We start from the raw sequence: 27,418 nt of genomic DNA, 5'->3' as shown, positions 1-27,418 counted from the left end.
GAGATTAATACATTCGAATGTTGTCAATTTCACTTCTGAGAGCCGGATGGCCAATGTAGATTACTAGGTCGCTGTCTACCGTACGTTTCAAAACAGCGTTTGCGCCAAATATTAACTATCTACCTAAAAGGATCCTCTTTGTGGGGATCCGAAGGATTAAGCAATCAAGTTTGTTCATCGTACATCGTGTGATTAAAAATCATTTTGAATTTAGAATTTAAAATTAAATATAAATACTATTTAACCAAAATTGACCGCACGATGCACGATGCACGATAAACGCATAAATCATTCCAGATCCCCACAAATGCATCAATCATTCTGGATCCCCACAAAGAGGATCCGGAAAGGATCATAGTCCCGTATCCACAGCTTGCGTTCAGACTCATACTTTGAACCCAGTGCTCGTGACATAGTTTACTCCAACAACCGGAAAATCGATGGCTTGATAAAATCCGGGGACTTGAACACTGCCCTCAAACTGTTCGATGAAATGCTTGTATACGATGTTGTTACCTATAACATGCTTATTTCTGGAGGACGGGCGACATGGGTTTCCGGAACAGGCTTTTCACTTGTACGCTGAAATGGTTTCACAAGGAATTAGAGAAAGTGCGTCCACGTTTTCATCGGTTTTGGGTGTTTGTAATGACGCAGGGTTTTGTAGAGAAGGAATGCAAGTTCATTGCAGGGTTGTCTCACTTGGGTTCGGCTTGAATTTGTATGTAGGGAGTTCACTTGTTGATCTTTATTTCTGTTAGGGTTGTGTGTTTATTTAAAATTTAGAATTAGTCAAATAGTTTAACGTTGGATTCCTAATTTTATGGAGAATCCTTTTTCAACAGAAAGTTTTGTTTTGTTAAGAAGACCTATTCTTTCTCAACTAATTGATTTGCTTCCTGATTTAATGGCCGAATTTTGTGAGCATTTTCTCCTGAACTACCCCAACGTTAATATCCCTCTAAGTAGTATTTAAATGCTAGGGTTCTAGTCGGGAAACACACTACTAAAAAACGGAAAAATATTTTGAGAACATTGAGTTGTAGAGTGGGTGAAAGCTTTGGATCTTTCTCTGTACAAAGAAATGATTTCTTTGACATTTTCTGACCCGTATCTAGAATTACATCCATTCGAGTCATGTTTGCATTAGCATCTTTACATAATCTTGTTGTGCATCAAGTGGACGTTAAAACTGCTTTTCTAAATGGAGAACTAGAGGAAGAAATTTACATGGATCAACTTGATGGTTTTGTAATACCTGGGCAAGAGCATAAAGTTTGTAGGTTAAATAAGTCACTTTATGGTTTAAAACAAGCACCTAAACAATGACATGCTAAATTTGATTGTTTACTTCTTGATAATGGTTTCAAAATTAATGAAAGTGATAAGTGCATGTATGTTAAAACTGAGGGTAATCTATGTGTGGTAATATGTTTATATGTTGATGACATGCTTATTTTTTGCTCAAATATTCACCTGGTAAATGAAGTAAAAACCATGCTATGCAATAACTTTGATATGAAGGATTTAGGAGAGGCAAATTTAATTCTTGGAATAAAGGTTAACAAAACTGAGAAGGGATTTTCTCTAAGTCAATCACATTATTTAGAAAAAAATTCTGAAGAAGTTCAAATATTTTGATTGTAAGCCTGCTTGTACACCGTTTGATCATAGTATGAAGCTGTTTAAGAACATTGGTGAAAGTGTTAGACAAATTGAGTATGCAAGCATCATTGGTAGCCTCAGATATGCTACTGATTGCACTAGGCCAGACATAGCCTATGCAGTTGGGGTTCTATGTAAGTACACGAGTAGTCCCAATATGGAACACTGGTATGCAATTGAAAGGGTAATAAGATACCTTAAAAGGACTATCAATTTTGGTTTATGTTATGAAAAGTTTCCCGCTGTTCTTGAAGGATACAGCAATGCTGATTGGAATACACTATCAGAAGACTCTAAAGCCACGAGTGGCTATATTTTTAATATAGCTGGAGCTGTAGTCTCGTGGAAGTCTAAGAAACAGACCATACTTGCTCAATCAACAATGGAATCTGAAATGATTGCCCTAGCAACAACTAGTGAAAAAGCAGGATGGTTGAAGGATCTTTTGTCAGACATTCCATTACGGGAGAAACCAGTTACTGCTGTGTTTATTCACTGTGATAGCACATCAACTATTGCAAAAGTGAAAAATCGATATTTTAATGGAAAGAGACGAAAGATTCGTCGAAAACACAGCACGGTAACTGGGTTTCTTTCCAAAGGGACTGTCAGAATATATCATGTCAGGTCTGAAGATAATCTTGCTGACCCTTTGACGAAAGGATTAGCACGAGAAAAAGTTTGGAAAACCTCTAGTACAATGGGGTTAAAGCCCTTGATAAGTTGAGTCACTTGTGATGGTAAACTAACCTTTGGACTGGAGATCCCAAGAAATTGGTTCAACAGGTAATAACAAGCCATGAAGTGATATGGACTCATGCCATACTTTTTGTAGAAGTCGTCTGCAAAGGCATAAAATCATGTAGCACGAATAAAGGATGAGTTATGAAACTCTTAATGAAAACTATACTCTAGTTGAGTAGGATATTTAGCTATAGGAGCATCCTTGATAGTTTCACCTTTGTGATAGTAAAGGTGAGGCCGCCACTATGAAGTTTCTAGGGCTAACTTCTAGCACTATCACTAAACTGGGATACAAGCACATGGCCGAAACTGTGCTGGCCTTGAGCTTCACCCAAGAGGAGTCGTGTGTGCTTTGTTGTCAGAGATTGAGTTCAAAACTAAGTGTTACTCTTGTTATTCTGGAGCAATGTCACTATGTTTTGGTTCAAGTTGAATAACACCATCATTTATGCACGACTATATCACAGTTTACCCAATGTTCAAGTTTAAATAACCAAGTGGGGGATTGTTAGGGTTGTGTGTTTATTTAAAATTTAGAATTAGTCAGATGGTTTAACGTTGGATTCCTAATTTTATGGAGAATCCCTTTTCAACAAAAAGTTTTGTTTTGTTAAGAAGACCTATTCTTTCTCAACTAATTGATTTGCTTCCTAATTTAATGGCCGAATTTTATGAGCATTTTCTCCTGAACTACCCCAACGTTAATATCCCTCTAAGTAGTATTTAAATGCTAGGGTTCTAGTCGGGAAACACATTACTGAAAAACGGAAAAATATTTTGAGAACATTGAGTTGTAGAGTGGGTGAAAGCTTTGGATCTTTCTCAATGCAAAGGTCTATTTAGTTGTGATTCTGGGCAGTTTTATCCTGGGGACGGCGTGGCACTTGTGACTGCTTGCACACTTTGGGCAGAGCCGCGAAACGTCTTAAAGAAAGCGACATTGTCCGCGACTCAACCCAAGATATCTTTGTGTTCTTTGGTTCTTCAATTTTCTTGGTAAACTCATTCCCTGTCTTTGATTTTGTGCAGTGTTTTCAACAATTTCCATATGGGACTAGACAATGTAGCTGTGAAGCTGTTTGATGAGTTGCTGGACCGAAACTTAGCTGTTTGGAATGTGTTGTTACTGTTGGAGTATGTGGCCAAGTGGCCAACTTTTGACTATAAAAAATTATAAAGAAAAAGGTAGACAAAATAATTATGTCTCTTCCTTATTTTGGGGAAAAGAAAAGGGATATTTGTCTAAAGTTTTCTTGGTCCATGGGAAGTCACGGGGTGACTTGAATGAAGGCTATGTTATGATGAGGGAGCTGCTGCCCTTTTGTTTTTTTAAGAGAGCAGAAAAATTGGTGAGCCGAAGAGAAGAGAGGGAGAGAAAGAAGGTACTGATGCAGTACCATTTTGAGAGAATGAGTTGTTGTTCCTTTCATTGGATAGTTCTCACTCCATCAAAGTGTTATTGTTGTAATAACTATGAGTTTTGTATAAAGAAGAAATTAATCACTATATTTCTTTCTCTATTTGTTTCTTTAGAGTGTGAGAGTTATTGGGTGTATTGGGTTATTTGGGTTGTGAGATTGCCAACACTTTGTAAACTCCCATTTGTTTGATAGTGGATTATTGGGTGAGCTTCTACTGCTCCGAGGACGTACTCCAGTTACACTGACTGTTGAGGAACCTCGTTAAAATCTTGGTGTCTTTAATATTTTGTTCTTGCATTTTCATTTGGTAAATTTCCTGTGGGTTAGCTTGAGTTGGTTCCAACGGGTTTGGTGCTATCTTAGCACAACAATTGGTATCAGAGCACTGGTTGCTCTTAGGTACTGTCTAGTTGCCAAAGATGTCAGACGGGCAAGATGAGAATCCTTTTGGAAGCACCTCCGAGTTTGCAAGAACTACGGTGCAAAATGCAAAGTTCGAAGTGGAAAAGTTTGATGGCACAAACAACTTCGGGATGTGGCAATGTGAGGTCAAAGATGTGTTGGCTCAACAAGATCTACTTGCCGCTTTGGGAGAGAAGCCGGAAGCTATGTCGAAGCTGGAATGGGAGAAATTAAATTTGTGGGCTTGCTCTTCAATTCGGTTGTGCCTTGCAAAAACTCAGAAGTATTTTGTGATGCGGGAGACATTGGCAAGTGTGTTGTGGCAAAAATTGGAAGACAAGTATATGACGAAGAGTGCAGATAACCGGCTACACTTGAAGAAAAAACTCTACCGCTTCCAATACAAAGAAGGTACAAAAATGATTAGACACCTTGATGCTTTTAATAAGTTGATTGCCGACTTGTTAAATTTAGATGAGGATATTAAGGATGAAGATAAGGCCTTAATATTGTTGAATTCATTGCCGGACTCTTATGAGCATTTTGTTACCACTATTATGCATGGTAAAGAAACTGTGAAATTTGAAGATGTGTCAAATGCCTTGATGAATTATGAAATGAGGCATAGAGATAAAAATCATGATAGTACCTCTGAAGCTTTATTTGTTAGAGGTAGATCGTCGGAGAGGAGGTCATCTTCTAGCAGGAAAAAATCACAGTCTCGACCTAGAGGAAACTCTAAAGGTAGAAAACCTTTGGAAAGGGATGAATGTGCCTTTTGTCGTAATAAGGGCCATTGGAAGAAAGATTGTCCCAAATTGAAGACCAAAGGAAAAGAAAGTTCTGAAGCTAATGTTGCTGAGGTTGAAACAGATTTTTCTGATTTTGCTTTAACCACTTCCTTATCATTTGATTGTGCTACTAAGTGGGTGTTGGATACGGGTTGTACTCATCATATGACTCCTCACAAAAATTGGTTTTCAAGCTTGAAAGAGTTTGATGGTGGCGTTGTGTTCATGGGAGATGACAATCCTTGCACAACAAAAGGGATTGGTACAGTTCGTTTGAAGTTGCATGATGGCATGGTTAAAGAGTTGACAGGTGTTCGGTATGTACCGAATTTGAAGAAAAATCTTATTTCTTTGGGTACTTTGGAATCCAAGGGCTTCAGGTTTCATTCAGATGGACAGACATTGAAAGTTACTTATGGTGCACTTGTTGTGATGAAAGCTCCTAGATGTGGCCATTTGTATTTATTGCAGGGAAGCACTGTGATAGGTGAAGCATCTGTAGTCTCTGAAAATATGGGCACATTTGATTCAGATACTACTAGATTGTGGCATATGAGATTAGGCCATGCCGGTGAGAAAGCTCTACAAGGGCTTGTGAAAAAAGGTCTTCTAAAAGGTGCCACGACTTGTAAGCTTGATTTCTGCGAGCATTGTGTCTTGGGGAAGCAAACTAGAGTGAAGTTTGGTACTGCGGTACATCAGACGAAGGGCATTATTGATTATGTGCATTCGGATGTTTGGGGTCCTACAAAGACTCCCTCTTTGAGTGGTAGACATTGGTTCGTGACCTTTGTTGATGATTATTCAAGAAGGTCTTGGGTCTACACTATGAAGCACAAGAGTGAGGTGTTAAGCATTTTCTTGGGTTGGAAGAAAATGGTTGAGAACCAGACTGGGAGAAAGATTAAGATTTTGAGATCGGATAATGGTGGTGAATACACATCCGATCCTTTCTTTAAAGTTTGCAAAGAGGAAGGAATTGTGAGACATTTCAGTGTTCGGGGAACTCCACAACAAAATGGAGTTGCAGAAAGATTGAATCAAACCTTGCTTGAGAAGGTTAGATGTATGTTGTCTCAGTCGGGTTTAAGCAAGTCATTTTGGGCAGAGGCAGTTAATTATGCATGTCACATCATCAACCGGTTACCCTCAGCTGCTGTTCAGGGTAAGACACCAATGGAGGTATGGACTGGAAAACCTTTTTCTGATTATGACTATATCCGTATTTTTGGTTCACCTGCTTATTTTCATGTGACTGAAAATAAACTTGATCCTAGAGCCAAAAAGGCTATCTTTCTTGGTTTTAGTAGTGGTGTCAAAGGTTACAGGTTGTGGTGCCCAGAGATGAAAAAACTTGTAATCAGCAGAGATGTGACATTTGATGAAGAAAGTATGTACAAAGTCTCTGAGAAGAATGTGAAAGATGTCCAACAGGTGGAGCTTGAGAAAGTTGCCTCTGGTACTTCAAATCCTATTTCCGCTGATGTCGAAGCCACTACAAGTGAAGAAGTTGGAGACCATGAGGATGTTGAAGAAGTTGAACTTGAAGATTCTATTCAAGTTGAAGAGCAAGTTTCACCTTAAGAGTCTATTGCCAAGAATAGAGGAAAGAGACAAATTACCAAGCCAGCTCGGTATAGTGACTATGTTTCTTTTGCTCTTCCTATTATCACTGATGAGATTCCATCTAATTTCGAGGAAGCCATTGAGAGTGAGGAGAAGAAGAGGTGGTGCAATGCCATGGGTGATGAGATGAATTCTCTCTTGAAGAACAAGACTTGGGAGTTAGCTAAATTGCCTAAGGGCAAGAAAGCTATCGGTTGCAAATGGGTGTATGCCAAGAAGGAAGATGCTGATGAGAAAAGCAATGTGAGATTTAAAGCAAGATTAGTTGCTAAAGGGTATGCACAAAAGGAGGGCATTGACTACAATGAAATCTTTTCTCCGGTTGTGAAGCACTCCTCAATTCGTATTATGTTAGCTCTTGTTGCACAATATGATCTTGAGCTTGTGCAACTCGATGTGAAGACGGCTTTCCTACATGGTGATTTGAATGAAGAGATTTATATGTGTCAACCGGATGGGTATATAGTGAAAGGGAAGGAGAATTTGTTTTGCAAATTGAAGAAATCACTTTATGGCTTGAAGCAATCTCCAAGGCAATGGTATTTGAGGTTTGATAAATTTATGAGAGGCCAAAATTATTCTAGAAGTCAATATGATCATTGTGTGTACTTCAAGAAGTTGCAAGATGAGTCTTTCATTTATTTGTTGATATATGTTGATGATATGTTGATTGCCTCAAAGAATGTTGAAGAGATTGAAAAATTGAAGAAGCAAATGAAGAATGAGTTTGAGATGAAGGATCTTGGTGAAGCGAAGAAGATCATTGGCATGGAGATCACTAGAGATAGAGAGAAGGGTTTGGTCAGTTTGAATCAAAGACAATACCTTGAGAAGTTGATTCGGAAGTTTGGAGTTTATGATTCAACCAAACCGGTTAGTACCCCTTTGGCTCCTCATTTTAAATTGAGTTCTCTACAATGTCCTAAAAATGATAAAGAGAAGCTGCAAATGAAAAATATACCATATGCAAATTTGGTTGGTAGTTTGATGTATGCAATGGTATGCTCTAGACCGGATATTGCTCATGCAGTTGGCATGGTGAGTCGATATATGCATAATCCAGGTAAAGAGCACTGGCAAGCAGCTAAGTGGATATTGAGATATCTCCATGGTACTCGAGATGTTGGTTTATGCTTTGAGAGAGATGACTCTGGTATTGGTCATTTTGCAGTTGGTTATGTTGATTCAGATTATGCAGGTGATCTGGATGGAAGGAGGTCAACTACAGGCTATGTGTTTACTATGGCTAAATGACCAGTTTGTTGGAGGTCCATTTTGCAGTCGTCTGTTGCCTTGTCTACTACAGAGGCTGAATATATGGCAGTTGCTGAAACTATAAAGGAGGCCATTTGGATACATGGGCTGATTAGAGATTTGGGGGTTGATCAGAAGCAGGTGGAGGTACATTGTGATAGTCAGAGTGCCATTTATTTGGCTAAGTATCAGGTTCATCATGCGAGGACCAAGCACATAGATGTGCGTTATCACTTTGTTCGTGAAATTGTTGGTGAGGGGGAAATCATTCTCCAGAAGATTCCAACTAAAGACAACCCCGCTGATATGTTGACTAAGGTTGTTGGTGTAGCCAAGTTTGTTCACTGTTTGAACTTGGCTCACATTTTGCCTATATAAAGAAGGCGTTGAGCAGTAGGAGTTTTGGAGCATTTGGCTCGGCATGAGTTGTTCTCTTGCTAGTGTTTGTGAGTGATGTTGTGTGTTAATTGTGTTGGTTGGCTTATCATGGCGTTTTTCGAAACTTGGCCAAAGTGGAGATTGTTGGAGTATGTGGCCAAGTGGCCAACTTTTGACTATAAAAAATTATAAAGAAAAAGGTAGACAAAATAATTATGTCTCTTCCTTATTTTGGGGAAAAGAAAAGGGATATTTGTCTAAAGTTTTCTTGGTCCATGGGAAGTCACGGGGTGACTTGAATGAAGGCTATGTTATGATGAGGGAGCTGCTGCCCTTTTGTTTTTTTAAGAGAGCAGAAAAATTGGTGAGCCGAAGAGAAGAGAGGGAGAGAAAGAAGGTACTGATGCAGTACCATTTTGAGAGAAGGAGTTGTTGTTCCTTTCATTGGATAGTTCTCACTCCATCAAAGTGTTATTGTTGTAATAACTATGAGCTTTGTATAGAGAAGAAATTAATCACTATATTTCTTTCTCTATTTGTTTCTTTAGAGTGTGAGAGTTATTGGGTGTATTGGGTTATTTGGGTTGTGAGATTGCCAACACTTTGTAAACTCCCATTTGGTTGATAGTGGATTATTGGGTGAGCTCATACTGCTCCGAGGACGTACTCCAGTTACACTGACTGTTGAGGAACCTCGTTAAAATCTTGGTGTCTTTAATATTTTGTTCTTGCATTTTCATTTGGTAAATTTCCTGTGGGTTAGCTTGAGTTGGTTCCAACGGGTTTGGTGCTATCTTAGCACAACAGTTACGTGGGTTTTGTGTGTTGTGTCGGGTGGATGAGCTATCTGGTGTGTTTTCCAGGATGGAATTAGATGGTGTGGATCCAAATGCGCTTACTTACTGTTATTTGATCCTCGGAAGTTGTAGTGGGAGGCTTTTGGAAGCAGGAAAGCAGCTGCATTGCCGCATTGTTAAGGACGGATGGGTGGAATCAAATACATTCGTTGCCAATGCTCTGGTGGATTTATACTCTGCTTGTGGGAGCTTGATTGATGCAACAGAAGCATTTGAAGCTATTCCGAAGAAGGTCTACACCGAAAATGGTTTACCACTTGATGCGCTTGAGTTATTTGCTGAGATGCAGTTTTGGGAGAAGAGGCCATCGATCGGTTTGTTAACTTTGTTTGTAGGGTTTTTGAATTTAGCTAGTTGGACTGAGAATTTTGAACTTGTAAAGCAGATGCACTCTTATGTTGTGAAGTTGGGTTTTGGTCACGGTGGGAATGTTTATGTTCAATCTGCTCTAATATATATGTACGGGAAATGCGGTGACATTGGAAAGTTCAGTGTCTATTTATGAAAGTGTTCATGAGCAAACGCTGGAGTGTTGTAATTCTTCATTGGTCGAGGTAAACAGTCACCATCACTGCTAGCATTTTGAAATGATGAAACCACCTGATCGGATTCTTCATTGAACCCACTGTTACACTGAATGGAGAAAATCTTAGGTAGGGGTTCCGTTGACCACCTCTCATAGAAACACGGGATCCCTTGTATTTTAATCCCACTTGACTCCACTCAGTCCCACGCGATCCCACTTTGTGTGAGAATTGTCCTAATCAAGCAGTCTCATCGGAATTCTCTCCACCGCATGATGGTCGTCGTACCCAGTGCACAAGGCTCCCGCCTTACGCAATGTCTGGGAGAGGTGAATGTCGGCTAGCCTTACCCCCATTTTATGGAGAGGCTGCTCCCAAGTCTCGAACCCAAGACCTACCGCTCATGGGCGAAGGCACTTGCCATCGCACTAAGTGTGACCTCTTGGGTTTACAGCTAAATTTTCTCCACCGCATGATGCTTTCAGCTAAATTTTCACCTAGCTGGCCCCTGCTTATGAGGTTTACATCTTCTCAATAGGGTTACTGTTAGTCTGTTACTATTGTGTTTTTCTATTTTTGGTCTAACTAACTCGTTGACCTTTTCTTTTGCTTTTCTTACAAGAAAAATAATTTTAGATTTTGTTGTACGGCACTGCAACTGTACATCCAATCATTTTATTTCAATTTTTAAATATTCAAATTGTCCTTAAAAATCCTTGAAATTCGATTTTTCCAGAAAGTATTGCACTTTGCTGATATATCTTTACTTGCCTTTTATCCTGAAACAGATGCCTCACACTGAAACCCCTATTACTGGTGCATTTTTGTTCACTGATTTTAGAGTAAAGCAAGCAACAAAGATTTTCCCTTGCTTTAAGTGTGGGCTTGTAGAAAATGTAACATCTTCATCTACTTCCAAGCCAAGCCATTTTATCCCAGAAAACCCTTGGTAATTCTTAAACTAATCTGTACGTATAAATGGTAACCCATTGTTCATTGAAGTTATACGAATCGATCAATCTTGCCAAAAAAAAAAAAAAAAAAAGACAAGCATGGATAAATTCCCTGCGGTTTTCGGTTTTGGTATGCTGATAGCAGTTTTTGGAGTTGCAGGAAACTTGGTGTCTGACAGCAGTTGCATGCTCCATGAGCTTGAAAGTTTTCACATACAAGAAGACAGCGAGCTGGATGTTTTTGACATTCCGACATGGAAAAGTGAACGAGGTTGCAAGATTCTTGTTAACGTGGATAGCTTTGGTGCAGTTGGAGATGGAGTTTCTGATGATACTCAGGTGAGCATACACGGTTGTATATTTGGTCACTTTTTTTTTGTCATTCAAATGCGCCTCATTTCTTGAACAATTAGACCCACTTTTAAATACTAGATTTTGCCAAAATATTGATACTCAACTTTTGATACCAATAAACTGAATGAATATTATACAACATATTGTGATCAGCAGTTAATTTATTGGAAAAAGGACATGACGCTTCACAGCTCTATCATGTCTGAACTTTGCCAATTTTAACCACGAAAAATCATTTACCCGAACCGTTTGCCATAATTGTTGACATTTAATCCCTTTACAATGCCATTATTCTTAGGCTTTCCAGAAAGCCTGGGGTATCGCTTGCAATACAACAAATGCAGTTTTCTTGGTACCCCAAGGACACCAGTATCTAGTGAATGCTACAAAATTTCAAGGGCCATGCGCGGATAACCTAATCATCCAGGTAAAACCTTTCTTGATTTTAGTAAAGTTAGATCCTTATAATCCATCTTCGTTCTAATCATCAATGATAACTCTTTATATTCCATCTCTTTGCAATGGTATGAAAATATGAAATGTTCATGTTTGTAAATGGTACGACTGATGCACAGATTGAAGGAACTATAGTAGCTCCAGATGAGCCTAATAACTGGGATCCGAGATTTCCACGAACATGGCTTGATTTCACTAAATTGACTGGAGTTCTTTTCCAAGGGAATGGCGTTATTGACGGCTCAGGCAGTAAATGGTGGGCCGCATCCTGCAAAAAGAACAAGACAAATGTATATCTTCGCGTTTTATCATTTCTACTGTATCCAAATACTTAAATCCAGACCATTTACAAGTTCATATTGATTTATCTCTGTTTCTTTTTTTCTCTACAGCCTTGCAGAGGGGCACCAACAGTATGTACTTTTCCCTCCGATCCAAAAATGAGTTTATTTAAATGACATGGATCAGGATGATCACCGGATAGAATTTAAGTTGGGTTTTTATTTGCAGGCATTTACTATTGATAAAAGCTCAGCTATAAAGGTAAAAGGCATCACCATCAAGAACGCCCAACAGATGAATTTTGTCATCTCTCATTGTGACGCGGTGCGAGTTGATGCAGTGCTAGTCTCGGCTCCAGGAGATAGTCCCAACACTGATGGAATCCATATCACAGCATCTACTAATGTGGTTCTCCAAGACTGCAAAATTGGAACAGGTTCTCAAACTTTCTTCAATATCATTTCTCAGATCACTTTTCATAACTCAAAAGTAGGAACTGGAATGGAAACGAGATCAAATTGGTGATATGAAGAAAGAATATCATAAAATAACATTTGATTGGGTACGAAAGAAACAATAGATTACACTTGAAAGGCACTCAATCAGTCAATCACATGACACATCGTGTTTCCTGTTGATTCAGGGGATGATTGCGTCTCAATTGTCAGTGGTACCTCCGGAATTAAGATGAAGAGAATCTTTTGCGGACCAGGACATGGAATCAGGTATCATCTACTTTTGTTGTAGACTAATGCTGCAGTTGTGTCTCATGTAGTCATGTCCTCCCAAAAGAGATACATAGCAGGCTCAAATTAGTCAGTCATCGTTCAAGGTGCAAGTAAATGAAACTGAAAATTGTTATTCTCATTACCTTTATTGGCATGACATTCTGTTACTTAGCATCGGAAGTCTTGGGAAGGGCAACTCCACTGACATGGTCACAAAAGTGGTCTTGGATACGGCATACCTCAGGGAGACGACCAATGGCCTCAGGATTAAGACTTGGCAGGTTTTTAATCTATTAATTAGATTTTTTTATTTTATTTTTCGGGTTATTGATGGATCCCCTACGGTAACATTCGCTTTGTGGCATTTGGGTATATAGGGTGGTTCTGGTTATGTACGTGGTATCCGTTTTCAGAATGTGAGGATGGAAAATGTATCAAACCCGATAATCATAGATCAGTTTTACTGCGATTCCCCCAAACCTTGTCAAAATCTGGTAATGCTCTAAATTTCTGCTTTCCTGCACCACTGAGTTCTCAGCCATTTGACTCTGATCATCTTATAAACTCCCGAACTCTTCACGTAAATCAATCATAACCAAAACCCCGTCAAATTTCTGTTAATTGTGATTATGTTGCTTTTCTTTGTCCTTACATTTCAGACATCAGCGGTGGAAATAACCCAAGTCATGTACATGAACATTTCTGGAACCACAAAGAGTGCGAAGGCCATGAAATTTGCGTGCAGTGACACAGTTCCATGCAGCAACATAGTCCTGACTGACGTCAACTTAGAGAGGGAGGACGGCCAAGTGGAAACATACTGCAACTCTGCGCAAGGCTTCGGGTATGGCATTGTGCATCCCTCAGCAGATTGTCTGAATTCCCATGACAAAGACTCTACAATCACCGATCAGACCTCTGAAGCTGAGCTCGCAGATCTCACTAGGGCGGATATTGTGCACACGGAGCTCTGATTTGGCTCCCTATATGCACATAACTAAATAACTGTTTGACAGTATACGGAACAGGGTTAATGAGCTTGTAGAGTGCTCTCTAGCAATGTAAAGGAATCTTGGAGGGAGGTTTAAGGGGCAGTTGCGGAGAATATTACTATGTAGACGAATTATAGTTATGAAACTGATCACTGCAGATGATTATTATAAAGAATGATTTCCTACTACGCCCGTCAAGTTTTTGAAATGAAATTCTCGATGCAGGATGGATTTTTGTTTTTTCTAAGACATTGACGCATTGAAAAAACCGCACTTCCATTCTTTATTTTTTCGACTTTGATCTTATTTATTGATATTAAATACTTAAATCTAAGCGATATAGGATGAACCGATCCGAGAGCCTTGCCCATTATCATTACTATATTCAGAAATGGTATGAACTATGAAATGCGTTTCGTATTTGGAATAGGGACAACTAGAAAATTAATAGAAAACTAATGAAAATGGTTTGAAAACTTTGAGTTTTAACGATAAGGATAAAGTAAATAGTATCAGAATTGACTTTTTAGTGTGAAAATATGGTTTTTCGTTAAAGTAAACGGTACCGAAAACTTTTCGTTAAAGTTCCCATAATTAGTTTGCAGAGAAGGACGATTGAGGACCACTGGGATATTCGAACCCGGTCCAACAGAAATTCTGATTTGTTATTTGGCAAGATGACATTCAGAACCCAACAACTACAACCAAAAGCTTGTTCTGCAGCAATGGAACATGAAAAATAGAAGCTGTGTACAGTAAAGAATCACTGACTGGTCGATGAAAGTTTTGGGATTATTCTGCTTGCTAACTGACAGATGCCTGTATTTGTTAATCAGCCGACAGATTTGATTAAATTTTATAAAATTAGGTGTCGTATGGGACTGTTTGAAGAAAAGCAAGCAATTCTAAACTGTGTTCTTTTCTTTTTCCCTTTTTCATTTTTTGCGATTATGAGACGGAGACTCAGGGTAAAATGGTAGAGGAATACCTAAGAAGATTTTAAAAGAGATTATAACAAAAGATATGAAGTACTTAGAACAAATGAAAGACTTGACGCAAAACCTTACGCAATAGTTTCTAGGATTTCATATACCCGACTTTAGTGAGATAAGGTTTGATTGTTGTTGTATTTTTGTTTTTCGTAATCCACACCTACTTTTTTTCACGTCCCGCACTCTCACACAACAACAAGTGTGAGCATCTAAATTGAATTTCATTCACCAAAGTTAAACTATACACCGTAAAAAAGAATCTATTCACACGCGCATTAAACAAAACGTGAGTCAAACTAAAATAAAAAGGCAATGGCCCATGACTTTTTTTTTTTTTTTTTTTTTTTGTAGCATCTTGTGCTTGGATGGGATTGGAACTAAATTATGCAGGATGATGAGACACACAAAAGGAACCGAAAATTCAAATGTGGATGAAAGGGGGCCACCAAGAAGAAGATGCATGACTAATTTGTAATATCTACTACTAGTTAGTAGCCAGTGGGTGTGTTGTGTCTATATCTGTGATAAATCGGATAAATTGTTTTGATTTCATATATATTCGTTTGGTTGGTCCTCCTCACTAGGGAGAGTTGGGTCCATCAGATAATGTTAGGGCATATCACACTGGCTAGGGTTGCAACAAAATTTATAAGTATATATATAGGCTGTATCTATAGCTTAGGGTTAGGGTTTTGAAAAATGTAATACTAGATTTAAAACACTGACAACTCTGCAATTTTAGTAGTCACGAGAAATGGCCACCTAGTACAAAACAACAAATATGCATGTGCATATATTTTATGTATAGAACTATGAAGTATAGGATAATCGATCATAGAGAATATGTCACGGTATAAAACATCTTATGTTCCTATTTTTTTCTATTTCAGAATATGAGAATTCTATATGGCCGGAACATGATTCCGTTGAATGATAGGATCCTAGTGATGAACCACGCAGAGCATGTAAAGTTTATTCAGATTATTGCGAAGATTCTATATATTGTTTCAATTTCGTTGCAATATACCGAAATCTTTACTTAAAAAGGCTCCTATATTTATTAGGTTCACAGTTTTCATATCCATTGACCCGCACCACTGGAATTTGCAAGATGGATCAAGAAACAATAGACGCACGATTTTTTTGTTAAATTTTTATAATTTCTACTCGCATTGTTGCCATTTATGAATGCAATAATGAGATACTGGAATTGCCGAAAGCAGCAAAACCATACCATGCATGCTCATTGACCGCACAGTAAAGTCAACTGCGATCATGTTTTGGTTACAAGTTAACAGAAATTTGATTACACTTGCGGCATGCCTGAATTATGATGCATTTCCAGATTACACAACAGGAATGCACATGTGCACACTATTCTAAAAATCCCCGTCTAGGCGGACGGCTGGTCATCGCCTTGATTAATGCATAGTCGTTTGAAAATTAAGAAATGGTGCATATACCTGCTGAGGCCCCGCCTAGACCGTTTAGGCACCCGCCTAAGTTGCAACTTACTTAGGCAGAAAATAAATAACTTTCGTTTTGTATTTTATTTTTTAAAATAAATTGTAAGAAACTTGTCGAATACTTAAATGAGCACATATAATATGCTTGTTTCCCATGATTTCATTATGTTCCAATACTTCATAATATATATGTCATTCTATTTTGTAGTTTATGATGAAATTATATATATATATATATATATATATATATTAAGTATAAACATACACTTATTTACATGAAATATAATGGATTTAGTTAAATATGCCTAGTCCGCCTATACCCCGCCTAGCCGCCTAGGCGTTAAGCTCCAGCTCGCCGCCCGACTAGCGCCTAGCACCTAACATCTTTTAGAACCTTGCATGTGCATGCATAGTAGTCCACTGTTCACTATCATTATCACAACCCAATTTGCAAGCAGACCGAACACCCATATTTTTCCTCATGCATACACATGTTTATTTATAATTTTTGAATTATATCATCATGGGAGAATCAATGAACACAAATAAATAAGCATATACAAAATGAGAAAAAAAAAATCGTATGTGAAAAGTATTTCCTTACGATATTATCTTGTTAATTCTTATTCAAATGTTTAAGTGGTTTAAATCCATATAGTCTAAGTTTAACTAGGAAACATATATACATATCTTATGTATTTACGATTACACGAGTACAATAAATCGTGCATTTGCTTAAGGGTAATGTGGCTTGGCATACATGCATTAGAAGCTAAGTCAGAGAGGGAGAAGAAGCAACATAGAAAAGTCTCTGGTGTCTTGTCCCAAAGAAACAAAGGAAAACTAATGAAAAAGGTTTAAAAACTTTGAGTTTTAATGATAAGAACAAAATAAAGGGTAAAGTGAATAGTAACATGATCGACTTTTTAGTGTAAAAATATGGTTTTTCGTTAAAATGAATAGTACCAGGAGCTTTTCGTTAAAGTTCCCAAGAAACAATGGCAATTGGGGTGAACTTCATCAGGGGCTCTCCAAATCGATCCGTGATTGTGGCTAGAATAAGGCCCTTTTTTTTTCTTTTTTCGTAGGCCATCATTATTAAACTGAGGGTTTCAAAGGTATACAAATTACAAAGAGGTAGAAACAAAAGCACTTTTGTCTTCTGTAAATAATTTAAGAATCTATTGAGATTATAGACATGGAGAAAGTTGAGGTTTCATCATAAAACTACTTGGTAATACGGGAAGTAGACAAACTACTTATAAGCATATGCAAGGTCTCTCATTTCTCCGATGTGGATTCATTCTTAACATGCTCCCTCACGTGTGGCGAATTTTCAAGCCTAACATGTGGACAAACAAATTGGGCGACGTGAAACACGTGTGGCCATTGAGCTATACACATGGGACAAGTTGTTCTGATACCACGAAAAAAGTTGAGGTGAAACCATAAAATCAATTGACAATATATAAAATAGCCAAACCACTTATAAGCACATACAATGTTCTTTATTTTTCTCGACGTGAGATTCATTATCAACATAACATAGCAAATAAAAGAGCTTTTCCATACTGGAAATATAATTCACATGCTTAACAATGCCGGCCATCCATAACCATAACATCATCAGCATTCAGCAGGGCCTACCGGCCTGGCAGCAACATGTCAACAACGAGAAAACTAAAAACCCCAATGGGGGAAGTTTAGATCTAATGCAATGATCTAATTAATTAATATTATCTTAATTTCATATAATATATATACAGGTAGAGCTGGCTATAGCTAGCTCCAAAAATTAGAAAGATCCGTGACCCTTTGCTTACAAGTTAATTTCAATCTGGTGATTGCTATTTGTTGGACCTATTCGATTACTGTTGCACATTGTGCAACTAGCATGTAATTTCGATGGTGATGTACTGATGTTGAAGTTTGTACAGAGACAGAGAATCATATGGTTTTTTTCCCCTTTTTTAACAATCATATTTATCTATCTTTTATATCATGATTAACTGTATTAACACTGATTAGTGCTTGTAAAATGTACATTAGTACCATTGCCCTGCTAAACCCACCAGCTCCAAAATATGGAATCAAACATGAAGCTTCCGAGTTTCAGCGGCCAGCATAACATAATTTAGGTGATGCCAAAGTGCTTTTTTCTCTCATAATTATTTGTCTTTTAAGTCACGAGGGCAAAAAAAAAAAAAAATCTGTTGAAATGAAGTTTTTACAAATTCTTATGTTAAAATGATAAAGTTAACTAACAATGATATATTGATCAAATATTTAAAATATAATCGATCAAGTATTTGACGATATATAATGAAAGCATAAAATTCTTCTAAATTTTGTATTTTCATCATTTTAGCTATTTTACCAAAAAGAGTTACTACATTATAAAGGTTTGAACTACTCCTTGGGTGAAGATGATTTAATTAGGTGTTCCATGAAAATTGTCACGTGGCAGTTAATGCATGAAATCTTTTATGCGTTGGTGAGTGAGCAAAACATTTTCTCCAATTAATAATTAATGGAAGAGACGGAAAGAAACCCTAATCATCGATGGCAGGGGCTGCGCGTGGAGATGGAGCTGATCACAAGAGAACTCAAAGTTCACGAGAGCATGAAATTTAATGTAAGCACTAAATGACGGCTAATCAAGAAGGTCGTGTGTGAAAAAAAAATTGATGTGCCGGGAACAGGTTTAGTACACTGCAAGTAGCTCTTTTCCACATGGTAGAAAGGGTTGAGTTATTGTATGATGATATTGGTTCGAATTTTATCGGTGATTAATTTAACATCTAATCTAATAAATTTATCATTTGTCATAAAAAAAAACAGGTATAGTACACCGAGTGTCATAACACATGTGGTTGTAATTTTTTTTTAAATATTTAACCACTTGTATTATGACATTTAGTGTATCCGACCGTGTTCTCGACATACTAAAAAAACTCTCATTGCACATACCGATCTTTTCCCCTTTACTTTCCAGTGTCTATATCTTATTCACTCATAGTTGTGTAACAAATTAAAACAAAATAATATATATATTGCCAAGCATGCAAACCCAGCCAAAAAATGGGATTAAAAAATGAAGATACGTAACATATATATATTTGAATTCTGTGTACTTATCATGTTTGTCGTTTCTGATTATGTGTAAGAAACATATACATAATACAATAATTAAAATAGTTTGCTCAGTTATCGGGATTCATTTGACGTTTGACGTATATACTCTTTGTTTGATTATTATGGGATTATATGTTTGTGTGTGTATATATGCATGGATATGCATACACCCGCACTGCAGCCAACAAATTAGGATTTGAATCTCATCCGGATCTAAATTGTGGGAATCCTAAGGATCCTCACATCTTAATCATTCATTATGCATCGTGCGGTCGGAATTTTTTTGATTTTTTTTGATTTTTTTTATTTAAAATTAAACACAAATACTATAATACTTGACAAAAACTGATTGCACCATATATGACGAACGACTAGGATGTGGGGATCCCACAAAGTAGATCCGGAGAGGTTCCTCTTCCAACAAATTAAGAGTAATGTAGTTTTGGGTGCAAAGATCAATTAATATTTGTCGAGGACAAAAGGAAAAATGTGCATGACAACAAAACAATTTTAACGGTTCTGTGCAAATAACGCTACAAGATGATCACAAATTATACAAATCTTGTTTCTTTTCATAATTGGTTATTATTTCTGTTTTAGTAAACGTCACGGAATGGTAACTTAGGTGGTTAATAATACTTAATTACCTTTGCAACTCCTGAACTCAAATTTCCTCTTCGGCAACATCGCTTGTTTAAAAAGACAAGAGTACGAAAGAGAATAAATCACACAAGTCATTCGTCGTTCTTCTTATCCTATCATTTTTTTTGGGTACCGATAAATTCCAGCAAGGAAAGCATAATGTATGAGAGAGGGGGAGAGCAATTTTGGAGGAAAATGGGGAAAGGGACGGGCAAGGAAGAAGAGGTCAAGGAGTTGTGGGTGATGAAATTGAGGTGTGCATGTTACTGCTAACAGCTTCTCGGCTCTGGCATCTCTGTAAATTCATCATAGCCACGGATATGAGTATAACAAACGTGGGGACGTTCATGGCCTCGTGTTTTTCCTCAATTGCTATAGCTAGCTAGCTCTATCTGATGATATATATGAGACACACAACAACTAAAATAATTCAACCGAAACTAACAGAAACAGAAATATATATTTATATATATCACCATAATGTTTTGTTCCCACATTCCAACTGCATTCCCATCGTTTTCTTGGAATTAATTAAGTTCAAATCTGTCTTTCCGTAATTGTGGGCGACGAATCAAAGTTCACCAACGATACTGCAGTTTCCTAGAATAATAATTAATAATATTATTCCAAAGACTTCCAGCGCACATGTACAGTAGTAATCTGATCATTTATCGAAGCTGATAATGTTTCTAAACCCCAATTAGTTTTAATATTAAGTTAAACACCAAATCTTTCTTACTATTTTAATTTTACGTAATCTTTATTATCCGTCTCTCAAACTCATTGTCATCGCAAGTATTGAGCATGTGACTTGAAAGAAACGGATTGAAATCCTCTCCGGATTTTATACTTCAGAGTCCACGTACCAAGAAATCTAGATTGTTCAATTTAAATTCTGCGATCCACATTAGCATATCTCACTGGTCAATTTCACACAATTTCTCTATCAAACGCCCATATTTCTCTTTCTCTTGAACAGTTCAAATTTTTCGGTCGGTGGCCTATAGAGTGTAAGATCCGGAAAGGATCTCAATCCACTGTAAGTTGACAGATTATTACCCAATAATGGTCGTACAAACTGGATTCTAGTACTCTTTTGTTCTTCCTTCAGAATTCCGTATAAACGGAAAAGGCAAAACTATGGGCGCACTGGGTTTTACATTATTTCTCAACTTATATGCCTAAAGTTAAGGATTCTTTCACAAATAAGTCTCAAAATTCTATTTCTAGTAAAAAACACGCAAATCACCGAAAAAATCAACTATTATTATGCCTAATTGTTATTATATTGTAAGTGATGAGTATTTCATATGGTCTGAATTCTCGAAGTGAAATCTTACTAATTAATATTATCAGTTGTTAAAGAACTACGGAAGTGTCGGGATTTAATTAAATCCTTCTCGGATTAAATAATTTTGATTATATAAAAATATGAGAAAAGTGCAGGCAAACACCCCATCCAACACTTTTAACTAAATTAAATTAAAAAAAATGAAATTATAGAGAAATTTGTAACAGCAAAATCCTTAGCCTGGGTGCAAGTCAAGAGGACAAATCAGAGAGGAGAGACCGAAAGAGCCCGTGAAGGTTGCATGTGATCATAAAGTGCTGTTATAATCAGTGCCGGGCCTCGACACCTATTTCCCACTCACGTGTGTCCTTTGCCTTTTGAATCCCCCACTCCCTCTGTTAGGTTAATATTTTACTGCCCCTGAACTCTATAGGGCTATTCATACGTAGATTAAACTATTTGGTTAAGTCAGTGTATTCATACGTAGATTAAACTAGTTGGTTAAGTCAGTGTTTTGTCGTCGTCGTCTTATATTTGAATTCACATATATTTTTCTTAAATATTTTACTACCCTTAACTCTATAGAGCTATGCATATGCAAGTTAAGTTAGTTAAGTTAGTGTTTTCGTTGTTGTAGTCTTATATTTGAGTTCACATCTATTTTTTCTTAAATATTTTACTACCCCTTAACTCTATATGGCTATGCATATGGAGATTAAGCTAGTTGGTTGAGTCAGTATTTCTGTTGCCGTCGTCTTATATTTGAGTTTACATCTACTATTTCTTAAATATTTTACTACCCCTTAACTCTATAGGGCTATGCATATGCAGGTTAAGCTAGTTAGTTAGGTTAGTGTTTCCGTTGGTGAGTTCACATCTATTATCTCCACGCTATAAGTTAAAATGGTTTATAATAAAATATAGTCTTGCAAATAGAAAAACACTAAAAGAAAATACAGTGGAAAAAATGACATGATTGAAATAAATGCTCAACTCAATTGATATATTACAGATCTACGATACGGTATTAACAAAAATACACGTGCTATAAAGAAACAAATTAACATCCAAATTAACATCCATGGTTTGCTCATTACGACTAATTAATTAAGATTTGAACAAGGAGTATTTAAATGGAACATGTGTTCACATAAGCATTAGGAAATTGAATGAGTTGCAACAAAGAGCTGCAATATTTGGCATGTGAGGCAAAACAAAATTCCAACTATAATTTTATACCAACTATAATTCACAAAAAAGAAAACATGATAATTAATAAAAGAACAAAAGGAAATAAAAATGAGAATGAAATTAATAAATTTATAAATTCCTAGAATTATCAAATTAGAGCTTATGCATGTTTGTCTCCATCTGTTTGCATGCTCCAATTCTATATAAACACAGCCACCACATCTTTTTTATATCTAAACTAAACCAGTCCTCTCACACAACTCTCTCTCCCTCTCTCTCTCTCTCTCTCTCTCTCTCTCTCTCTCTCTCTCTCTCTCTCTCTCTCTCTCTCTCATCCACAACCCCACATTGTGCAGAAATGAGTGAGTTCAGTTTCAGAAGCATCACATTCATGCTAGTAATTGCATTTCTGGTTTGGTCGTCGAATTTCGACGCTTGCATGGGCAGAAGAGGCCGGCATTGGAGGCAAAGCAGGGCATCCTTTGCTTCTCTTTCAAAGAAAAAAGGAAAAAGCAACCACGGCGGCAGCGGCGGCGGCCACTACCACAGCGGTAGTGGATCAAAACCCAAGCCCCCATCCCATAAAAAGGCACCATCTCCACCTCGTAACAAGGCACAGCCTCCACCTCATAACAAGGCACCATCGCCACCTCAATATAAAGCTCCACCACCACCACAGAAGGGTCCCTCCACTTATAATGTGCTAGATTTTGGTGCTAAGGGTAACGGCGATACCGACGACACAAAGGTTTGTAGTTTGTTTAAGCTCATCATAATTTTACTCCGTAGTCAATTAAGAACTAATCAATCATGGTCAAGGGTTAAAAAAGATATCTTCATAATTTGAGCTTTGATTAATAATGTTGCTAGCTTTGTACCCTGTTTGGCTTCTTACAGTTATGGAGTCGATTCTCATTAGCTGCAAATCATAAATTAACATGTATAATAAAGTGACTACTAACAGAACAACGAGAAAAAACATGTAAAAAGTTAAGTATTTTGCGCTAATTTAGCTCATGATATTTCCATGTAAATGACAAGGAATTCCAACATGCTCCTAGCTGTAGCATAAATGAACGGTAGTCACTTAACCATTGAGAGAAACAAAATAGTTATTTTGGCAAACTTTTGCCTTTTTGCCTTTTGGCCTTTTTGGATCACTTGCACTTGATTTCTTAAAGGGTTGGGTTGGGTTATTTGGTAATTTTACCTAAATTATAGTTAAAGTATTGTGGTCAGTTGAATTAGTTTTAATGTTTAGTTAATTAAGTTTAATTTTGACTTACCTAAAATATTTAATAATTACCGCTTGTAATAAAGTGATTGAACTCAATGGGAGAATATTTAAGAGCGTCTCAACCCATGATCTAATTGGTACGGCAATTGAATTGCCCTTGGCCCCAAAAAAGGTGGTCCACTAATGCAAACTATGGAACGCAATTAGGCCAAGGGCTTGTGCCCTACAATTGCCTTTGCAAGAATTGCCTTGGCTTGTGCCATTGCACTAGTAAGCCACCCATGTTCCAACTGTCAAGAGAATTGTTGGATTTCGAACGTCAAAAGTAAATTAAAAATTAAAAATGATCTTACGTGGCATAATTTGGTGCATCTTATTTCAACAAAATTTAATCAACTGCCTGGGTTAAATGGCAGTGACAACAGAACAAACCAAACTGGTGGGGCCCATTGGGCCCACTGAACAAATTTTATTCTCGTTACGGCAGTTGGGTCACGATTCCAACAATAATTGTATACTGTTTTGCACAGAAAATTAACACCAACCGTATTTTCTACGGTTAAAATTTACATACGGTAGTTTGTATAACATCTAACGGGGGGGTTTTGTTCTGGTGTGACGCAGGCATTCCAAGCTGCATGGGCCGCTGCTTGTAAAGTCGAGGCATCAAGCATTATTGTTCCAGCCGGTTATCAGTTCCTTGTGGGCCCCATCTCATTCTCCGGCCCTTACTGCCAGAAAAACATTTTATTTCAGGTAAAAATACATATACACACGGTAACAGAGTGGTAAAAATTAAAAAACACCACAAAAATAAAATAAAAAAAATATCAAAGTAAAAGTAATTGCACAATTCACATAACTCCTTCAATCCAGAAGGTTAATGGGATTCAGTACGCATTGTGTGGACGACCAACGTTATCATTCACTTATTATGATTTCCGTCTTTTGTCTAATATACGAAATTATAAATTTTCAGCTAGATGGCACGATACTAGCGCCGACGGACTCAAAATCCTGGGGCAATGGCCTGCTGCAATGGCTTGAATTTACAAAGCTAAACGGAATCACAGTACAGGGAAAGGGAGTGATTGATGGAAGAGGCTCTCCTTGGTGGCAGGACACTCCCTATGGAGACCCTATAGATGATGATTACAAGCTCATTGTGCCACTAAACAGCTCATTCCAACAACGCCCGCCAATGCCGGTAATTAAACTAAACTAAACTAAATTTTAACACCAGATTTGAACGTTAAATTTCGTGATCATCGAGCTTAAACTAATCAGCATCCTGTGGCTGACATCTGTGGCAGATAAGAAGCGAGCTGAGCGGGAAAATGCCAAGCATCAAACCGACTGTAAGGACCACTTGTGTGCCAAAACCTTGAAGCTTATGTGATCTTGAATCTTGACCTGCAGTTTCAGTAACATGGTTTTGTGTATTTTGTTGATTGTGCAGGCACTGCGGTTTTATGGGAGTTTCAATGTCACGGTTACAGGCATAACGATTCAGAATAGCCCCCAATGCCATCTCAAATTCGACAACTGCCAGGGAGTGCTGGTCCATGATATGAGCGTCTCGTCCCCTGGGGACAGTCCCAACACAGATGGAATTCACCTCCAGAACTCCCAAAGAGTGCTCATCCACTCCACCACTCTTGGTTGCGGTAACTATACACCTTACTCTTCAATATCTACTGTTACTGCGGCGCGGTGTGTCGGACTCACATATTCCACACTTACTATAATACCTTTGGGGATCATTCCATGAGCAATCTTATCCTGCCTGCAGCCTTACTTACTGGCATCTTCCATCGACAATCCTGGACCACTAAAGATTTGACATGTAGCAACAGGCAATCTGATACATTCCAAGAATTATAGCAACCTATTATGATGATGAATTTCACACCCTAAATCATCAGTGGTCTATCCAAATTTAGGATTAGGTATCAAACCCATGACAGCAACAACTCTTGTTTTGTAGTATACCCAAGCCTCAATCGATATTTTGTCATCATCGGACGCTAGAAACACTACTCAACTCCCCTGCCCTTCTGTCCAATTCAACTTAAAAACGGCCCACATACAACGGATAAAGGATAAGAAGGAAAAGTATCAAGCATGGCACTTCACATCACAATGATTCCTAAGAACTAACACTGAAGAATCAAATTTACACAGTAACTGCGAACAACGGATAAGGCATGAAATAGGCAGAGACTTAAAACCAAGTCGATTAGTATAACTGTAATGGATAAATATTCAACTAAACGTTTCAATTCTTATGATTTGTGCAGGAGATGACTGTATTTCCATACAAACTGGATGCTCGGATGTATATATACACAACGTGAACTGTGGACCAGGGCATGGAATCAGCATTGGAGGTTTAGGAAAGGGCAACACGAAAGCATGTGTTTCAAACATTACCGTTCGAGACATCATGATGCACAACACGATGAATGGTGTCAGAGTCAAGACATGGCAGGTATGAATTCACCTAAAAGTTTTTAACACATCCTTCCTGCTGATTATTAAACTTTAACATAGAACTCTCTTCTGCATCGAATACTCAAATATCGACTGAAAAACTATCTCAGTAATGCTAGAAATGAGTCCTTAAAAAACGTCTTCTTTATGGGCTCTTCCGACACGTCAAAATAGTTACTAAAGCTTGACAATTTACCATTTTCTTTTACGCATATAACTGAATCCTAAATGTGCAGGGTGGATCAGGGTCTGTTCAGGGAGTGCTGTTCTCAAACATTCAAGTTTCTGAAGTTCAACTCCCCATTGTGATTGACCAATTCTACTGTGACAAAACCACATGCAAAAACCAAACATCAGCTGTGGCTCTATCGGGGATCACCTACGAGAGAATAAGAGGAACTTACACCGTAAAACCAGTACACTTCGCCTGTAGTGACAGCCTACCCTGCGTAGATGTAACACTAAATGGTATACAGCTAAAGCCATTGCAAGAAAAGTATCACCTGTACAACCCCTTCTGCTGGCAGACGTTTGGGGAGTTGAGAACCCCAACAGTCCCACCCATTGGTTGTTTACGGCTTGGCAAGCCATCAGGCAACCAAATAAATTCAAATCATGATGCGTGTTGAGATTTTTAGTACTAAGTATATATCTATATATGTATATCTGATGATGATGGTGTATTCACTTTGTGTGGTCTGCAAGATTTCCTGACCCCTTTCGCACCATCAACGTATTTGGTAATTGGTAATTGGTAATTGGTATAGTGTGTGTATAATTTGGCAGTCCTAGTTTTACAGGAATTCTTCGTCATCTTTGTTAGAGGCTTACGTTTATATCCTGCTGTTATACAAGATTACATAATTACAGAACTTCCATGAATTGTCTACGTTCTAGTGACTCCACAGCTTCAAAAGCAAGCAAATTCAACATTGTGTAATGAAAAAAGTACAAGCAACATAAGCAAATGGCTAAACAATTAACAAGAGAGACTTACATGAAACATATGCTTCGCCAATTTGGGATCCCTAATCTATCACACGTCGTCAGGTGTTTTAACTTTTCCGCATGATACTTGTTTCATGTTAGTCCTTCGGGATCAAGATACATCCCCTTGTACAACACCATCACTTGTATCTCTCAGTTTCCTGTAGTAGTGTTGTAGACACAAGAGATATCTCGGGCATCAGAATTTCTAACAGATTAGGGATTGAAATTGAAATCCAGATCAGTATTCAAGACACATACTACAGATAGCACAAAATAAGAAGATTAATTAACAGTTCATTTAATAACCAGCAGATTAAAGCATGAAATCCAATCAGTACAATCTTACAATTTGATAAATCATATGAAATGCAAAGAAATCTATCAAAAGAAGTCTGGAAACGCACCGTTTTCGTCCTTTCCTTGGATTCTGATTTGATTTCTGCAAACTGAAATCCTGAATGCGCACAACATGCTTGCGAATTGCAACGGCAATTTCACCTCTAGGGGCTTGGCGCCAAAAACGACGCCGCATGAGAAATTGAAGAAACGCACCG

The 27,418-nt window shown here is 37.7% G+C and overlaps 4 protein-coding genes and 1 long non-coding RNA gene across 5 annotated transcripts; 4 read left to right on the top strand and 1 right to left on the bottom strand.

Moving 5' to 3' along the window:
• The first annotated feature begins 1,675 nt into the window (after window positions 1-1,675).
• Window positions 1,676-3,586, top strand: LOC103452362 (secreted RxLR effector protein 161). The gene is made up of 2 exons (XM_029090937.2): window positions 1,676-2,292; window positions 3,439-3,586. The coding sequence occupies exons 1-2, from the start codon at window positions 1,676-1,678 to the stop codon at window positions 3,584-3,586; spliced, it is 765 nt and encodes a 254-aa protein (XP_028946770.2).
• Window positions 3,587-9,093: 5,507 nt separating this feature from the next.
• Window positions 9,094-9,724, top strand: LOC139190343 (pentatricopeptide repeat-containing protein At2g33760-like). The gene has a single exon (XM_070810423.1). It carries the CDS (start codon window positions 9,146-9,148, stop codon window positions 9,641-9,643), a length of 498 nt encoding a protein of 165 aa, XP_070666524.1. The 5' UTR covers window positions 9,094-9,145; the 3' UTR covers window positions 9,644-9,724.
• Window positions 9,725-10,672: 948 nt separating this feature from the next.
• On the top strand, window positions 10,673-13,615 carry LOC103451987 (probable polygalacturonase At1g80170). Its single transcript, XM_008391447.4, has 9 exons — window positions 10,673-10,954; window positions 11,268-11,396; window positions 11,545-11,715; window positions 11,818-11,838; window positions 11,936-12,143; window positions 12,351-12,432; window positions 12,608-12,716; window positions 12,813-12,929; window positions 13,095-13,615. Exons 1-9 carry the CDS (start codon window positions 10,715-10,717, stop codon window positions 13,407-13,409), a joined length of 1,392 nt encoding a protein of 463 aa, XP_008389669.2. The 5' UTR covers window positions 10,673-10,714; the 3' UTR covers window positions 13,410-13,615.
• An 8,763-nt stretch (window positions 13,616-22,378) lies between these two features.
• LOC103451986 (polygalacturonase At1g48100) lies at window positions 22,379-26,774 on the top strand. The gene is made up of 7 exons (XM_008391446.4): window positions 22,379-22,892; window positions 24,006-24,137; window positions 24,361-24,588; window positions 24,695-24,739; window positions 24,841-25,048; window positions 25,682-25,872; window positions 26,111-26,774. Exons 1-7 carry the CDS (start codon window positions 22,503-22,505, stop codon window positions 26,501-26,503), a joined length of 1,587 nt encoding a protein of 528 aa, XP_008389668.3. The 5' UTR covers window positions 22,379-22,502; the 3' UTR covers window positions 26,504-26,774.
• On the bottom strand, window positions 23,740-27,394 carry LOC108175133 (uncharacterized). The gene is made up of 3 exons (XR_001791957.3): window positions 27,269-27,394; window positions 26,872-27,022; window positions 23,740-24,112 (listed from the first exon to the last, which is right to left on the bottom strand). It is a non-coding gene; the product is annotated as an uncharacterized lncRNA (long non-coding RNA).
• Window positions 27,395-27,418: the final 24 nt, after the last annotated feature.

The sequence above is a fragment of the Malus domestica genome, chromosome 13 (genome assembly GCF_042453785.1).
Source record: "Malus domestica chromosome 13, GDT2T_hap1".
NCBI classification, from domain to species: domain Eukaryota; kingdom Viridiplantae; phylum Streptophyta; class Magnoliopsida; order Rosales; family Rosaceae; genus Malus; species Malus domestica.
The sequence above is the reverse complement of the archived record's forward strand: the minus strand, read 5'-3'. Positions and strand labels throughout refer to the sequence as shown.

Bases quoted from the DNA above. Each gene is read 5' to 3' on its own strand.
- LOC139190343 (XM_070810423.1), top strand. From the start codon at position 9,146: ATGGAATTAGATGGTGTGGATCCAAATGCGCTTACTTACTGTTATTTG.
- LOC103452362 (XM_029090937.2), top strand. From the start codon at position 1,676: ATGAAGCTGTTTAAGAACATTGGTGAAAGTGTTAGACAAATTGAGTAT. The intron at 2,293-3,438 runs GTCTGAAGATAA...GATTTTGTGCAG, and splicing joins GTCAGAATATATCATGTCAG to TGTTTTCAACAATTTCCATA.
- LOC103451987 (XM_008391447.4), top strand. From the start codon at position 10,715: ATGGATAAATTCCCTGCGGTTTTCGGTTTTGGTATGCTGATAGCAGTT. The intron at 11,397-11,544 runs GTAAAACCTTTC...ACTGATGCACAG, and splicing joins CGGATAACCTAATCATCCAG to ATTGAAGGAACTATAGTAGC. The intron at 12,717-12,812 runs GTTTTTAATCTA...TTGGGTATATAG, and splicing joins TCAGGATTAAGACTTGGCAG to GGTGGTTCTGGTTATGTACG.
- LOC103451986 (XM_008391446.4), top strand. From the start codon at position 22,503: ATGAGTGAGTTCAGTTTCAGAAGCATCACATTCATGCTAGTAATTGCA. The intron at 25,049-25,681 runs GTAACTATACAC...TGATTTGTGCAG, and splicing joins CTCCACCACTCTTGGTTGCG to GAGATGACTGTATTTCCATA. The intron at 25,873-26,110 runs GTATGAATTCAC...CTAAATGTGCAG, and splicing joins TCAGAGTCAAGACATGGCAG to GGTGGATCAGGGTCTGTTCA.